Source organism: Cimex lectularius, unplaced genomic scaffold (assembly GCF_000648675.2).
Source record: "Cimex lectularius strain Harlan isolate CLEC.00 unplaced genomic scaffold, Clec_2.1 scaffold127, whole genome shotgun sequence".
NCBI classification, from domain to species: domain Eukaryota; kingdom Metazoa; phylum Arthropoda; class Insecta; order Hemiptera; family Cimicidae; genus Cimex; species Cimex lectularius.
The window spans coordinates 1,194,138-1,212,790 of record NW_019392770.1 but is presented as its reverse complement, the minus strand read 5'-3'; the positions used below and the strand labels follow the sequence as shown (position 1 = coordinate 1,212,790).

At 35.9% G+C, this 18,653-nt stretch overlaps 1 protein-coding gene across 2 annotated transcripts in view; it reads right to left on the bottom strand.

The window, feature by feature from the left end:
- The window catches only part of LOC106664088, a 131,803-nt gene that overhangs the window by 78,375 nt on the left and 34,775 nt on the right, over nt 1-18,653 (bottom strand). For both annotated transcript variants that reach the window (XM_024227571.1, XM_014389475.2), the window contains exon 2: nt 15,758-15,817. In XM_024227571.1, the coding sequence (XP_024083339.1) occupies nt 15,758-15,817 (60 nt within the window). The remainder of the gene's footprint in view (nt 1-15,757; nt 15,818-18,653) is intronic.

Here is an 18,653-nt window from a genome sequence, read left to right as displayed (position 1 = left end):
ATCTGCGCAGGAGTTTGTATTTTGCGACACTTTATCTTGAAGTCTGCTGGTTGATGCGATCATTTCGGTCTGAATGTGTTTATGTTTTCCCCATTACCTGTTCACGTCAGAGACCACATACTTTTCATCCCAATGGAAATTTTCCTCATCCCGATCCAAAGCCAAAAAAAACCGCATAATGCGCATTCTCCCCATCCTCCATTCCCTCAATCTTATTTGGGTTCAGACTCTCTCATTCCACTATTCAGCAGTGTCATCACGTTGTAGACATCATCGTTACAAGTCTTGAGCGAAAGGTGTGTTGCTCCGGTGTATATTGCTAGGTGTGAGGGAAGCTTTCGATGGGGGAAGGCACTCAGGGCCACTCTGGAATCTTACTAGTCCACCCTTTGGTTTGCTTTTTCTTCACCCGACTTCACCCATGAGCCGAAAGTATACTTTCGTCTAATTTAGGATCGTTTTTGTTGCCACGGTTTGATTTCTGTTGTCAGTGTTCTAGTGAAATGTTGGAAACAAGATAAAATGCGGAAACCAGATTCTTTCTTTTTTTTAAAGTACAGATAACAGGAGTTTTGTGAGTTAAGATGACTTGTTACACCGTTTTAACTTGCAATTGCTCATTCTAATTACGCAATTATCATAATCTAATTTTTATCGACCAAAATTGATTTTTCACAGTGCGGAAACGTTAAATCGTACCTTACCAATCGACTCAGTTGATAACGAATTGTTTTGATCAATTGAATAATCAACTTCTTTTCACGAAAGTTACGACTAATCCCTTTATCTGTCCTATTTAACTTTTTCCTGGATGACACAATACAGAACAATTGATTCCTTTTTTGAACAATTCGACAGTTTAGCACTGAATTTTTATGACGGAAAAGAAGACAATCAAAATTTTACGACGGACAAAGGCAGTTGCCAACGTATGACTAATTTCTTTTACGCATTCTTTCCAATTTTGGATTTCATGTGATTCAAGACAAAAACCGATCTCGTTTAAACTGTGGTATATTATAATGTGCAATCGGTAGAGTAATTTATATGAAAATATATTTCTTTACCTTGGCTAAAGGGACAATCACGTTATACGTAGCGAATGCTTAAACTAATGACCGTAAATAAACGTTAAAGGATAGGGCCAAATAAATAAGTAAACAGTCGCTGCGTAAACAGGAGAATAAAACAACTTTTCCTCCTTGGTTTCTCTCAAGCGAAGCAAAAACAAATTGTTTTGCATATCCCCTCTCAGCACACAAAATTAGAAAAGGAAGTAATGAAGAGAATCACCAATTCTGCCGAACGTTTTTACACATGCTCAACAGGAACGGAAAGTATGTTTCTATTTCTGTTAACACTGTTCTAATGGGACAAGTTAGGAAAGAGCTAAAACCTTCTGAAGATATGACGATATTCAATTAGTCGATTGTGGAACTCCACCCGTTTTCCCACAAAACTAAGCTCTTCCTTCTGTGCTTCTTTGCGCACTTCTGTTGGTGCAAGTATTTCTGTAGTGAACTAATGCCCCAGGAACACTCTGCTTTCTCTGGTCTGAGTCGGGATTTTTCTGTCTCAACTATGCTCAACTTTTTTACATCGTAGTTAAGAGGGTAAAGAGGATTATAATTTTCTTCAAGAGATAAGAGTTCAAAAGAGCGTCATGAAACTTGCCTCAGATCTGGTGTTTTCACCCAGTGATTTAGGTTTTCTCTCTCCCAAGCGATTTTTCCAGCTCCAAATTTACCACTCCCCGGTGTGCCTAGTTGCTGTCCTTTGGGTAAGGGGGGTCCCCTCTTTGGAGACTAGGTTTCCTTCTATGCCATCACATCCAGTAATCTACCCATGAAAATCTTATGTTTTCTTAGGTTTATTGGACAAATTTATGCACTCTTAAGCTCCATGGATGGACCTTTCATGGATTGCATTGGCCTCAGCTAGGAAGAAGTTGGAAACATCGGAGGGGTTTTGCTTGTCGCCTTTACCACTACACTTCCTTGTTTCACCATTGCATCCATCATTGTACATATAATCCTTCTTGAATCTTTTCTTTCGCAAGCAATTTTTTTCAAGCTCAATCTTTAGCATACTTTTTGATGTGGTTAGTTGTAGGTTCGGTCCCAGGAATGTGAGGGTTGTTGTGTTCGCCCAGGCTAGTTCAGAGCTGAAAGCATAATAGTACAACATATCAATCCAGTATGTTTTGCTAAGGTTCCATTCGGCCCCTTTACCGCTATACTCCTTGTTCCATTCCATAGCGTGCTTCAAATCTGTTGCTTTTATTAATTGCTTGAGTTATTAATTAATTCCTTTCTCATGTCATTTGCGCAAATCCAACTTTACCACACCCTCCAGTCCTACTAGTTGTGGTCCTATGAATGAGGACAACCCCTTCTTTGGCTAATCATTCTATACCATCATATCAAGGATCGTAGCTCAAAGTGACCTTGTTTTTTTTTATCGGTCTATCAGGCATTAGGCTAGTATAGAACTGAAACCATACGCATATAGCGCTTTTTTAGTTGCCTAACAATCCCAAAATATGTAGATCCGTGGACCGTTCATTTTCGTCTTTATCAACTCCTATTCACAGAAATGGATATGTATGGACCCTCATCTTGGAGGACAGTACCAGCTCAAAGAGTTTTGCTAGGCTGTTTAGAATACTGGTAGGTTAGAGTTACAAGCATTGCGATGAAAGAAAGCAAACCCATGATCAGTAATGAAAATCTGATCTCTAAGCCAGACACGTTTTGGCACATCCTATAATAAACAGAGGTGGGATTGTTCTTTCCTCCCCCTGCTTATAACCCTGTCCAACCACTGAAGATAGCGAAATGCCGAAACGCGTCTGACAGACCAACTCTGCTTAGATAAACAAACCAAAATGATCGGAAAGTACCAGATTACAAATTACCGAGCACAGCCCAAGAAGAAGTCACATCCTATAATATATAGGTGGATTTCTATCTCGCTCTGCTTATGGACCATTACCTACCAGACCTCACAACATCGTACTATTCCAACTATAGTCCTAGTCTCCTTATCTTCTGTGGATCAGACGCAACGCGGCATTTCGCCAATTGAGGAGTGAATTTGTTTTCGTGCCTCACCCTGCTTATATCCCTGAGGATGGTAAATAGGGCAACGCTTCTGACAGACCAAACTGTATAGTTTATTACCTCGGCAACTTAATTTACCTTGGACCTAATTGGCTCTCTATACCACGACCTGCTTATATCCCTTATAAGGTATTTAGATAAAAGCCTCATTGTAAATTTAGCGAAGGCTGAATACAGAACACCTCTCATTTCTTTCGTATTTGATCGTTTTCTTAGTTGGCAAAATGTCTAAATCGTTTTGTTCTATCCAAATTTATCACAATTTCATTTAGGCAGCCGGATGTTTTACGTAGAAAAATTACTTATTTTTGATATTTCCATGACTGTTATTGTTATTTGTTTTTATGACGTTGCTTAATGTCTATACATATGTCTACACATATTTATGCGACGTGCGATTTATCAATCTATGCTAATAAAATGATCCTGACTTAATGTACAGCTTTCACGAACCGTGATGTCTTTTCATTTGCATCTGGAGGTGCTTTAACGTCCTACACCCTTGAAAATTTTCGAAATACAAATGTCTAATATTTCATACGGTAATTATTATAACCTATACATGATTTCTTATACTAATTAATAAAAAACAACATAAAAATAACTCTTTCGTTATGATAAACAGTCAAGAGGATTAATTGAAAATTAAATGGAAAAAAGGCACTGGCATCGTTGATCGCTCGGGCTAAATAGGATATCTATATCCTAGGATAATTTCCCTTCTTTATCTACGTTTAAAGCTTAGCTTTGACGGGAAATATTATTATAGACAGCGTATGAAATATCGAGCGGCAATTAGCTCAGTTACAAATTCCCAGACGACGGGTTGTCCCATTTAAGCTAAAACGCCCTCCCAGTCAATATTTGCTTAAATAACGCATGAATTTAGCCTCTCTGGAAGGAAATTAACAATTCTCTATCCAAAACTCTACAATTTTTGTACATTTTTTCACAGCTGTACGTCAAGGGAATTACTGTCAATTTAAATTTTGAAATGATTTAATCGCCTTTAACAGAACTGTGTCGGAGTTGAGACCAATCAGGCCTAATTGACGTAATCGGCTTAAGAATGATCAATGCGAGTGGTTGTAAACACGTCTGGATATTTTATTGAAACGTTAGACACACTGAGGGGACAAACTACGCGGATGACCTGGTAATAATAACAATAATAAAGGGAAAAGTCCACCACTTTATTGAATCAGCTACAAAACGGCCAAGCAAATATAAATATCAACCATTAAAAAAACATTACTTCACAAGGAAAGAGGATAAATATAAAAGCACCGACTCTAAAAGTTGTACAACCTTCTCCAAACAAACTAAGTCCCTAGGTGTAACTATTGACCAAAGGCTAAACAGCAATTCCTAAGCTTTGGCCAGTGATTATGCAGCAAAAACTGCCCAATAAACTCAAACTGGCGGATTGGTCCTACAGCACAGAGGTCAGATGCAGCCTCTACTATAATTACCGAAAAGCCAAGAAGGCACAGGAGGAGATACAAACAGATGAAACCAGATATAACGTTAAGCCATCACAAATTTCTTGAGTTAATTAAAATAAATGACACGGCTATAATTGTCAGATTGAAAGGACAACACAATATTGGCAGTCCCTTCTAGCAATATGTAGAAAAGGCAACCCCATAAAATGTGGTACACTGATGGATCAAAGATTGATGATGATGATGATGATCGATACTAAGAAGTGAGGTTTGTGTTTCAGGCAAGCACTCTTCTGATTAAGGTGCTTATCAGTGCAATCGACTCATCCTTTTTCGCAGAGCAATTAGGTCATTGACTGTCGCTACTACAATTTTCAACCACCCATTTTTTTCTTTTCTTTTTGCACCCTAGATTATGTCTCCATCGAGCCTTTGCTTCGTATTCGAAGATGAAATGAAATGGGTTATTGTTTCTTCCTCCTCTTTCCATAATCTGCAAATGGGATCATCGTTGATATGCCCATGTTATACTAGATGTCTCACATGCCTATCACTCCTCTGAGTCTGGCCCTCTCCAATTGCAGCAGTGAGTTTGCCTGTGTTGGTGAGGGTTATTTTAGCATATGTTTACTGGGTCAGTGCTCTAGAGTTTATTCTCTTCTCGTTTTGCCTTTTTTTGGATACATTGTGTAATCTGTTTTCGTTTTTGTTATCCAAGAATAGGTTCAGGGCCTATGTCACCAAATACTGCATACATACAATTAAACAGACTTGTTTGCTCCAAAAAAGCAGAACAGTAACCAACTACTGAAGCACAATTTTGTGGCATTCCTACACGGTCTCTATACGGACGGGACACTCTTCAATTATGGAGTACTCACAATAAAACAGCCCCGTTTTCTCCAAAGTCAGAACAGTAACCAAACACTCCCTGACGAGGTCAAGCACAATCCTAATATTGGTTGGCCATGTAATTAAGTGGAACAAATTGAGCTAAAAGTTCGTTAAGTTGAAATTAAAAAAAGGTTCATTTGAAATTAAAAAGGGGTAAGTTGACCAAAAAACAGTGGCAAAACCAGGGTCGTCGGTGAATAGGCTAAAAACTTAAAGCAAGATTCGTATTAATCGAGATATGTTTTGACGTTTGGCGACTACTAAAGCGGGGAACACACTTACCCGATGCAACCCGACGCAAATCGAAAATCCAATTTTCCCTAACATTGGATTACCCCCATGCAAATCTGCCCCGATGCCAGGCAACGCTATGCGATCCCCACAGTCCAGATTTTCGTCGGTTCGCATCGAGTACAGTCGAAGACAAAAGAACCGGACACTAATATTTTTATTCAAACTATATGTATAATTGTCATTGTATTAATTACAACATACTTATTTTAATATAAACCAAATTAAGCGAGATCAAAAATTCATTAGTTTTGTTTTAAAAAATTAATTTCAATGATTTGGAAAAAACTTGATCAAAACACCGAAATACCATTTATTGACAGAATGAATTTAACTAACAATTTATTCTATGGATTTGCTCATAAAATTTAACTAAATTTTATTACACGATTTTGCTCATAAAACTTAACTAACAATTTATTTCATGGTTTTGTTCATAAAATTTAACTAACAATTTATTACACGGTGTTGCTCATAAAATTAANGTGACTGTACGTGGCGTGCGCTTGACGTCGCATAGATGTGCACACCCTACCAAAACGTGGCAAGGCGTCGGGTAGCGTCGCATAGCGTTGCATCGGGTAAGCGCGTTCCCCGCTTAAACCTACTTCGTGATGATATAAATAACCGGGAAAAAAATGTTTGTCGAAAAAGTAAAAATTCTTATTGGATGTTAGGTAACTTGCTGCTTCAAGGTCTGGGTTGAAAAGCGCGATGTACCTAAAATAAACCGATTTGCGGTTTTCGTTCGTTATGTATTTTTGTTGCTGCTGAGCTTAAAAAACCGCAATTCACTTCCTGTAAACTGAGAAAAAATAGGATTTTCCTAAGTTTCGAGTTTGCGATAAGAAAACAGGTTTTTTTTTCTTACCCAATCAAGGTTTGTATAATCCAATGAAGTCAAGTAGGACAAATTACTTAATTGCGCACTTGAAAAAAAATGATCGAATGAATAGTTAAGCACAGCGCGTTTGATAAACCGGAACGGGGCCATTTGATAACGAATTTTTCATTCAGATTAGCATAGCCGGATGAAAATAGAAACGGTCGCCGCGACGGCGTAACTCTTTATCTGCTCAGGGATAAAGCGGTGTAGGAGGGAGTATTGTTGTTGATAATCAAATTAATTTTGCCGGTTACGGGATGTCGGTCAAGGTCCCTCGCAGGTTTTGTGTACGACAATTCGTACTAGGCGAAACATTTCGGACCGACATGGAATCTCCCCAGTCTTGAATAAAATGAAAAAAAAAACGCAAATATTCCCAACCCAAATAAATCAACTTTCAATGGTTGTCCTTTAATATTTTTATATTATTTGCATTCGTGACACAATCCTCTTATTTTCAACATTGGGCTCTTATCTCCTTCTAACTTTTTGTCGCTGGCTTGTTATTCATCTACAATATTTTAACCGTCTCTTGACCAACATGTACTCCCCGAAAATTCGGATTATCGATAACCGAACCTTTTATAACCTGTAATAGGTTGTTGACCTAAGTTCTGGATTTCTGGTGTTCAGTGAAATATTTCCAACTACATAGAGATGTCGGTAAAATCTGCTTGACGTTGGTTATATTACAGACTAGACTGAACCAGCCAACGCGAACCATTTTTATTCATGATCTTACATAGAAAAATAGTTACTGTTCGAGTCAAAATTACACCCAAGAAAACCCCCTTCGACTGGTACCAACTATCACCCAAGTGTCCAGAGTAAAAGGTCTAATGTTAACCCCACTTATATTTTTTTAATTACATTTACATTATTCATATATGTTCTAATGCATTTCGAAAGAAGTAAAGCACTTGGTACAAAACATGCAACCTTAGCTCCAGGATGTATCTCTTGTGCAAAGAAGTCATACAAGCAACATCGCACTTAGGTCAAGGCACTACTAAGCATTGACCACTCATTATGCAGCAAAAACAGATAGTGTATTGGTTATAGACCAGAGCACTATCTGGTTATAAAAGCAATAGTAATGGTGAACAAATACTCACTCCATAAGGAGGCACAAAAGCTGAAAAGACTAATAAAAATAACCTTAACAAAAGAGGAGCATGCATACTAGTACCGAAAAGAATATGTATATACTTCTCAGTGCCAACAGACTGCTAAGATCCAAAGAAATAAAGACCAGATCTAAAAAGATGTCACCTGTCTTGAGACAATTAAAAAAAATGAGATTGCTATAACGGCATCTGACAAAACACACTGTTGACCAAAGAAGTCATATAGACAACATAGCACATTAGGACAAGCCATTAAGTATTGGCCAGAGAATTTGAAGCATAAACTGGGGAATAAATCCCAGGATGGCGTGTTGGCTATCGTTCCCTGGTCGTATAAGCTTTAGTATATTAGAAAAATGTTGGCATCAGGACACACAAAACAAACTGAAAAATTTACAAAGACTAGCGTGTCTTAACATAAGAGAAGCAATGCTAATACCACAAACAATATGTACAATGATGGCTTCTGAGTGCCAACAAGCTCCTGAGATACAAAGAAATAAAAAAACAGATCCAAAAGCCGGTGAGGTCGCTATAACGGTACCGGATAAAATGGTAGGAAAACCCAACATTGACAGAACCTTCCGGCCATAGATATATTTGAAAGAAAGACAGCCAACAAGTTCACAGGAACCTGATATGGTACATTTACGGATCAAACTTGGAACAGGAGTGCAGGGTTAAAGGAACAGAAGGCGAAGGAATTTCTCTCCGTCTATCTCAACCCCCGAAATCAGAATATATATAATATCCTTATGGAACACTGGTAGTTCAAAGATTTAATTCAACCATCATCCCAAGCTGAGGTTTGGCGTAAAAGTGTGATTAAACCCCAGGATGGCGTTACACCACAACGGTCAGACCCGTGGTCGTATAAGGTCTAGTATGGCTGGCAAAAACACTGCATAAAGAGACACGACAACAAACTGCGATAGAAAGGTTTGCTTCCACCCATGTCCAACAGACTCTTCAGATACAAAGGAAGGAAAAGGCAGCATAACTCTGGAGATAATTAAAATAAATGACATGGCTAAATAATCTGATAAAATAAGGAGAAAACTCAACTTTGGCAGACTATTCCAAGCGATCATAGATAATTATAGACATAGATAATTAACATAGAATTCAACTGTTGAAAGAAGTTAGGAGAACCAGAACCGAATTTTTTTATTTGCTTCTTGTAACAAGATCGCTATTACAACCAAGAATCAACGTTGATTTTAAAAACGGAAGTCTTGCCTCTCTTTAAATACACAGCCACGACATTAAGTGACATTATAAATGGGCGTCTGAGGTAAACGCATTACGACGTGTATATAAATATAATAGGAGGGACAAGCCTTCCTCCCTTTTGTTGCCTGTCTTTTCCATCTCATTTAGTTAATGTTACATTTTATACTTTGATGTGAAATGAAACTTTTAAGTACTATTTTCGTTGTACCGCTCGGAAATTTCGGAATTGAGCTTACATCGGTCTAGACAGAGTAATGATAAAAGAAGAGACAAAAAATGTCACGCACGTCTTAAAAGAAGATTTAAACCATGACGGTTTGTTGTACCGGAAAAACAGAAAATCGTTGAAATGTTTATGCTAAAAGAACACAACACTGTTTGTTTTAAACAATGGTTTTAATCTAAGGCAGTTGCGAATATTAAAAATGTGCCCGTGTTATTTGCACCGCTGACACATGTGAGGAAACAACCAAGGTCATTGTTCTCGGGCGTGTAAACAGTGGAAACAATCTGTCCTGATTTAGGATGGATGGATAGATTTAAAAAAATCGTATGATAACTTTCGATTGGAAGGATTTGATTATAAATTTAGTTAGATTTTTACAGCCATAACAAATTATGAACTTCGTAGTTGTCCAAATTGCAGCTGTCCTTTTTGTCGATGCTCAGTAGAGGCCAGGTTTTTTCAATGCAATATGTGGCTTTCCTCCTTGTTCAGTTTTGCTGTCCACTTTCATATTTTTATAAGGCCAAGGTGGTCTTCGATGTTGTGACTTGGATGGGATTCAATTAAATGGTAAACAAGATAGGACAGTGAATACCGCATATCATGAACATAGAACAGTCAAATAAGGTTCCAGAATATGGCGATAATGAGTGGGTAGGAAGGGTTTTTGATCATAAAGGATTTCAGGTGGCTAGACCAGAAATCCAAGGAAGAAAAGCTTTTCGAGAATTCTGGGCATCACAGGAAGACTTGTAAGAAATCTGTAAGATCACTTTTTGTAAAAGATGTTTCTACTCACACAGTTCATCAGAGAGATGATCTGTAGGAGGAGATGTAGGTAGGTTACCGGGAACATAAGTACCTATAAAGTACCTACCCTATGTCTCGCGTGGCTCTGTTATCTATAGTCCCAAGTACGTAGGTCTATGTGAGGCGGCCTTTGTAGATTATGCTTCACAGGAACCTGACTTGAGTTGATGTCGGTAGCTTATTTTTGTTGATGTACAGTATAAGTCAAATTTATTCAATGCAAACTATGTGCTTTTCTGCTCGTTTTGACCGTCAACTTTTGATAAGGTTAAGGTGACCTGTGGCTAAGATTCGGATTCCAGGAGACACGCCGGCTTGTATTTTAATCATTGCCGTAAATGCCAAGTATATGCCAAGTCAAGTCGGTCAAATAAGATGACCGGATGGATATAGCGGTAAGGAGTGGGTAGGAAGTGTTTTTGATTATAGAGAATTCCTGGGCAGCAGACCAGAAAGCCCGGGAATAGATCCTTTCCTTTCCAGGGATCTATCGGATGATAGTTTTTGGTTAGGAGCTGAACTATTGTTCGTTCAGGTGAATTTTAAATCTGTAAGATTCAGGCGACTCAAAAGGAAAGGAGGAGGTAAACTGTGCATTTTCTCTTCAGGAGGATAGACGTGGAATTTTACTGTGGCTAAGTTTCAAAACAATAACAGAAAACACATTTACATTCATTTCCTGTCGGACTGGTGGGGTGAATGTTGTCACTGAATTAAAAAGGAACAATATGTTGTATATTGAAACGAAGCTTGGCATTCTGACGGGCGGCCGATTTTAAATATCCGGACGATTGGGAAAGGCGACCTTTGCCGACGACCTTCACACCAATCTAGGAGTAGAATCCTAGACCTTATACATTTATGCTATGTTCCGGTCCTATCGAAAATCGATATACTCATTTATTTATTTATTTTAATTTGAAGAAACAAATACAATTGTATGCACAGTGACCCCAGGACCTTTATTCACCACGCAAATAATTAGCAACTTAGTTTTCATTGGTAGTGTTATACACTGACAGGCACAAAATTCCACCCAATTGATTTTTTTCATATTCTCTTCAAAATTCTCCCCTTAATTTGTCTTTTACCAATAAATACTTGTTTATGCTATGTTTTAAATTGGGAATATCAATTAGAGGTAAACACACTTAATCCTTAGCCAAAAACAAGGATACTTACTTTTTACGGAATTTCAAATGTTTATTCAGTCTCATTTGAATTCTGAAGCAATAAACTGTTTAGTTTTCATCTTTGTTTGCTTAATTTCAATTTTTAAATTTAAAAATGCCACCTAGTGCTGAGGATGTTGCGCGTGGCACTTATTGATGATGGATGTTCCTTCAGGTATGCGGCTATCGCCATCGGAGCTCCCTATGAAACACTGCGAGACGTAGACGTTTTCGAGAAACTGTGTCCTACCATAGAACGCCCTAGGGTAACAGAACCACAGGATGACCTTTTTTGACTTTGAGAATTTTGCGAAGCCTTACTGTTGATCAAGCGATTCGTCAGCTCTAGGAAGTTCGAGGTGTCCAAATTTCTGAACGAACTGCTCGAAGAAGTTTAAACCAGTACGGACTGATGGCTTTTCGCCCCCTGACAGGACCAGAACACACAGAGTTGCACGGCTCAAATTTTCTCGAGAACACAACCTTTGGTCTTTGGAGGATTGCTCTGGTGTATGTTTTCCTGTAAGTTCCATAGTAGTAGCAATAGAACTAGGTTTGTAATTGGACTGCTGACAGGGCACTGCTGCCTAAGAACACCTTAGAGCACAGACAGAAGAACTACTGTGCTGCCACTGCCAGGAAGAACTGCCGAATATATTATGCTTTTGTGAGGGTCTATGTAGGTGCAGATTCTTGCAATTAGAAGAGAAAAAGCCGAAAGCAATATCCTTCACCAAGGAGTCGCAAGGCAATGGAGGTTCATTAACAACCTGAAGCTAACCAGCGAGTTATAAAAATAGAGGACCACAATAGATCTACTCAGATCGAGGTGCAGACGGCCTTGTAGGCACCTGTTTTATCCTTTCCCCATCCCCTAGGGTATTTTCTGTACACACTACATACAGGACATCCTATGAGAAAAGTTCGTTTTCTGAACTAATATCTCAACAAACCCTGATTAAAATTTCTACAAAATCACACATTTATTTTAAGCGATTTAGCCTTATTGTCCCGTTTCAAACGATTTTTCACAAAGAAAAAATGACTGCTAAGAAGAAAACAGAAGAAGCTTCAAAGAGGTCATTATCTAAATTGTGAACACTTTATTTTAAACCCCGGCTACATGTCTCGTCTTCTGTTTCCTCGCCAAGGAATAAAGTTCGTCATAATATCTCCCAATACGAAGGGTTTGGCCATCTAGGATAGGAAAGAAACTTGAAGAAGAAGAAGTAGGACAGAAATCACTGTTTATACTTGTCTATCTGCCGTAAAAAAGTTTATGGTTATTTTTTAATATTTATTTATTTAGAATAAAGTCTTTCTGGATCAAATGGTGTAAATGTTAACATAAAATCCGCCAGAGCACGTCAGGTTTAGCAAAATTTCAGTTGTTTATTAACCGATTGACCGATTCTACTCGTCAGAATTGGACGAAAGTTTGACCATTTGATCCAGAAAAACCTCCTCATATGAAAAAACACATGAAATAAACTACTTTCTCGCACAAATAATGAGTTCTTTTCTTTTTAATTCTAAATCTGGTTGTTAAGATTTTCACCTTTTGATAAATGGGATACTTTTTCATGATTTTTTTCCAAGTTCTCCACGGCACAATACATCCACCGTAAATAATTAAACGACGGATGTGACAGTGCGTGCCATTGACGCCGAAGGTTGGGGGACATTGAAAGTCCAATAAGGAACTGAAACGTACCAGGACAATAAGACCGATAATTAAAGATATTCACCTGCGATTTAACAAATGCCGTGGGAATTTGCAACCTGAATTATCTCATTGTAATCCGACTCACTGTCACTGGATTAATGCTGATCGTTTACGCTAACTATTGTCCCAAGGGAACGTGTTGTGAACGCCTTATGTATCAAACAAGGGGCATTATTTAACAACTTGATAAATTTTATAAAACTACTTTCTTCGGGACGTTTAAAAAAGATAGGGTGTTTATTACACGCATATGTGCTATATTGTAAATTTCAACTAAATGAGACAAAGATAAATTCACTTCTGTAGACTAAAATACCATATTTCAAAGGACATTCATGTCATTTCTTATCTTGAAAACAAAGAGCAACTCGAGGATTCGCTCCGCCAGATAAGAAACGCTACATCGAAATTATACGATGGTACTTTTTTTATGAATATGGCACAGATTCTTGCATATAATTTTGCAAAGCATTCGTATTATACTTGTTTTGTGCAAACGCAGATATTACATTTGCATAGAATATTCTCATGAGTCATCTGACGTTTCAACAAAAATGAGCCGATGTAAATTAGTTTATACATAAAAATGAGTATAAATATAAAATAGTTCTTATAAAAGATGAAAATTAATTATCATTAAAATTATAAGACACAAGAATCCTTTATTTGGATATTTAATTTTGTAGAATTTTTTGGTCAAATTAACCTTTTTAAACTTCGATTTAACTATTTTTAATTGCAACCTACCCTTTTTCTAATTAACCCCTTCTTTAAAGCAATACAAATTTATTATTTTTTTACTTATTTAGCACATTATATAAAATGATTCTTCTTTTAATTTAAGAATTTTTTTGAATAGAAATTAGTTTATATATAAAAATTAGTTTAAATATAAAATATTTTTTATACAAGATGCCACATGAAAATTAATTATCATTAAAATTATAAATAGCAAGAATCCTTTAATTTTTAATTTTTATATTTAATTTTACATCATTTTTGGTCAAATTAACCTTTTTAAACTTCGATTTAACTATTTTTAATGTGTGGTGATTAGTGACCGTTAATCGATAATTATTCATAAATCGTGAGATGCGGTCTGGTGTGATGTAGGTTGCAGAAAAACATTTTCTTTATCGTGCCAACGTTTCGATCTTTATTGAGATCATCTTCAGGGCCTGGGATTTACAAACATTGTTTACATTTAACAAATACATACAATATATATATTTTTTAAATGTATATATTCAATTTTTCCACATCCTAAATGTATTTGTTAAATGTAAACAATGTTTGTAAATCCCAGGCCCTGAAGATGATCTCAATAAAGATTGAAACGTTGGCACGATAAAGAAAATGTTTTTCAGAAACCTACATCACACCAGACCGCACCTCACGATTTCTGAATAGCTATTTTTAATTGCAAATCTACCTTTTTTTAATTAACCCCTTCTTTAAAGCATTACAAATTTATTATTTTTTACTTATTTAGTATTAAAAAAAATTAAAATTGGTGGGCAGACTAGTTAAACACGTTTGTAACAATAACAACCATTTAGTTTTTTACAAAGTGTATATTTCGGGGCTTCACAAGCCCGGAAGGTTGTGCTCTATATTTTATATATATTTATTTATGTTTTTAAAAAAAGTTAATTTAAAAGAAGAATCCTTTTTTTTATATTTAATTTCGTGGCTTTTTTTCGTAAAATTAACTCTTTTTAACTTCAAATTAACCTTTTTAATTTCAAATTAATCCTTTTTAACTGCAAATTAACTTTTTTTCAAAATAACCCTTTTTAACTTAACTTTAAATTAACTCTTTCTTCAAGCAATAAAACACTTCAGAGATGATATGAAACGTAAAATTCCTCTGTATTTCACATTTATTTTTTAAATACATATAAAATTATTGAGCTCTTTTTTTTGTCTTATTTATCATAGGCCAATTGGACTCTCAGAAAGCCACATGAAAATTAATTACATTTAAAAAATAAAAATATGTATAAAAATAAGAGGTTCTTAAAAAAATAGAATCTGCAAAAAAACCCTAAACGCTATAGGACTATGTATATATATAACCACTTTTAATTTTAATGGTAATAAATTTTCACCTCCTGTTTTTGATAAGAACTCATTTTATTTATTTTTTTAATTAAATGTAGAAATCCTTTGTTTTTATATATACAGTTTTTAATTGGAAATTGAAAAAAGTTAAGCAAAAGTTAAATGGGCTAATTTGAAATAAAATGTTAATTTGCATAAAACGGCTACTTTGAAAGTACTAAACATTAAGTGGAAATTTAAAAAGTTTAATTTGATGTAGAAAAGGTTTATTTTGAAATAAAAAAAGTTAATTTAGAGTTTTAAAAGGTTAATTTAGTGGAAAAAATTATAAAATTAAATATAAAAATAATGGATTTTCTGTTAATTTGAGACTATTTTAATAATACATATATTTTATTTTCAGGTGTTGTCGAAAGAACCCATTTAATTTTTATTGTAATTTTAAAATTAAATGTAGAATCTTTTATTTTTTCTTTAATTATATATAAATTTTAATGTTAACTAATTTCAATATGGTCTTCTGAGAGTCCACTTATTTTATATTTAGAAAAAATCGTAAGTATACAGCAATTTTATTTTACATGCTTATATTTCATTCTATCTCCTATATTTTTAATGCTTTAAAAAAGGGTTAATTTGATATTGGAAAGCATATTGGTCGCAGCAGAGTAAAGGTTGGAATACTTACTTGACCCCTCAAAACAAAACAAAAACAATTGTCTGTAATTTCCCCTCGTATGTTTATAAAACTGTTTATTTACCCATTTTGGCAAAGGTACAGATGTATAAAGCAGCTAAACAGACAGATATTTCTTCCTTACCTGCAAAAAAATAAATAAGGCCATCAGAAAAGTGCTTTAATAAAAAAAGTGTCTAACTTAAAAATACATAAGGTAAATATCTCGGATAGTTCGAATCCAGCGGCCTTGCATACGAACCCTATATATTTACAAATGGGTTTTTTTTTTAAAAAACACCGGCACCCCGAGGGTTCATAAAACCTTCTAATTAAAATATCCTCGTAAAAATATTTAAATTTTTCTTTTTACAAAATGAAACTGGGATTATGAAATTATGGGGGTTGGAAGTTTAGGAGTAAATAGTTTTGTTTGAAAGCAGTAAGATTTTCATATGGTGTTTAATATAAAAACCCATTTTATATATTTTTAAATTTCTCAAACACAGGAATTTTACTTGATTTTTGTTAACCCCCTCTTAAGCTTTTTATGCGTTAAAGAAACCGCTTTGGAATTAAAAGTGTTAGTTAGAAATCAAAAAGGGTTAATTTGACGGGAAAAAGCTATAGAGACTTATCACTTTCTTTTTGAGTTCTTCTTCTCATGCAATTTTTTCAGCTTTATCGTAAGCACACTCCACAGTGTGTCTAATTATGGTACCTGTCCCATGGGCCTCCCACCTTTGGCTACTTGGGCTGTCTACGTTTTCTTCTATATCTTCAAGTCATGAAACCCACCTCAAGGTAACCTTGCGTTTTTCAAGGGTCATTAGGGAAATTAGGCATTCCCACAATAGGTTAGATCCCCGCCTTTCTTATAACCCTGATAACTGAAGATGGCGTCCCGCAGACCAACCAATACCGAGGATAGGTAAACCAAATAAAACATCTCGCGTTGAGATATCTAAGGTAATAAGAGAAGAAAAGGATTAGTCAAGCTGCTGATTAGGTACACGGCCTTTAGAAGTAAGGCACAGCAATGCCGTTGTAAATTGAAGAAAAGAGGTTATAAGTTATAGTCGGGATATCTGAGTTAGAGATTGATGACGACGTGATTAGGTCGGAGGTTATATTCCGGATGGATCAGACATGTGCCAAAATAAGTAAATAAAAATCTTAGTACGACGACTGCAAAATTGTGACTAAGTATACAATGTAAAAATTAGCGAGACGAAATTTCCATTGTTCAAACTGAATCAATCCGCAACCAGCAAAAGACCATCTAGCTGCCGAAGAAAAAAGGCGAGGTGATAGCTCGCATATAAGTGTTTGCACATTTGAAATCTTATCTTATCATGAATAATAACAAATTTCCTGATCACAAAACAACAAGTGTTTTCTCCGTTTGCTCGTTCTTCGTTCCATTTTTAGAATCAACAAATTTATGCAATGCAATAAATATCAATACACGTATTTGGGTGTAACTGTTTAAACAATCGGTTGACCCGGTTGAGGTCTGGGGCTGAATTTTCCTTTCATTCTAGTCATCCCCTATTGTACATTATATTAATGGTGCCTTTTTGTAGTTCAAATTCTTTCCAGTAAAGATGCCGAGAAGCCTGACGGTATGACATTACAAGAGCGATGATAGGGTGAGCAAAATGAGCGACAACCAAACCACAAATTCATCAGCTCGTAGACCTCACTACGAACTATAACAAATATTCCAAAACGTATATGTCTAGCATGTAGAAAAGTTTGATCGGTGTGTATACTTAACTGAAGAGTGACATTCCATGGATCCATATAGAGAGCGTGTAGGTATCCGATATTAGGATTGCGCTTGAGCACGACAGAGAGTCCTTGTTTCATACATCAGTTTATATTTACTTTGCTTTACAACGAATTAATTGTTAAGGGACTACTAAAAAATAAGGGCTTAATTTGCACCTGATGAAAGAACGAGAACTGATAATGTAACATTGTACAAAAAACTTGGGATACAATAAAACGTCCACTGATTTATTTCCTTAATAAAATCCTATTTTTCCCTTAACTCGACCTGGTTATTTAGCTGACATTGTAATAGATCGTATTTCACTGCACATACGTGCGTTTTTTCACTATGAAAGGGGAAAAATCAAATATGCTAAGTAAGCTAGGGAAATAACACAGCTAAACATCGCAAATCAGAACTCCTAAGCAATTACATTTGAAAAGATTCAATAGGAATTCAGTCTAGCACAACGAAATAAGTCCAGACACTGAGTTTTCCCGGTTTTATGCGTCTCAACCCGGAAGAAGCTTACAAATTGTACAGCTTCCACCACGCTGCAAAGAGCTGAAAATATATTTTAAGTCGTAGTTTGAACTAGATCCGGTAAGCACTATTCCCTCTGCATGAAACTGTTCAAGTAAAATGACAACATAATCACGACAGTATACAAATATGGGTAATAATGTGTTACAAATTTTAATATGCTATTAACCAGAATTAATTATAAAACTATTTTCAAATCTCTTTGAAAATATAAAAAATAAATGTGTATTTTTGTCGGAAGTTATGAATACCTAATGGTCTGCCAATAAATTGACTTCCACCGATCAGCAGTGAAGCATGCTGATCAGAACGTCCAGATTAAACGCCAGCCATTGTTGAAAAGAGTACAAAAGAACGAATCGCTGTCAGCCAAAAGCCAGCCTGATAATTCTACCGAAAGCTTACTATAACACACGGCAGATTACCGGTGGTAATCATAAACCTGCAATCGATTGTTTTATGTTGACAAGAAGTTTTTCCCTTAATAAAGTTAACAACAGGCAAATTGGCGAACAGCGTAACACGTCTGATAAATACTGTATGTATGCTACTCGGGACTTTTCATGGACAAGAGATTGAATGCTCTTTACGTTACTTGACGATGAGATCATACATACTGTGATATTTTAAGCTACCTGGGACGGACTTTACACGGTCGAGA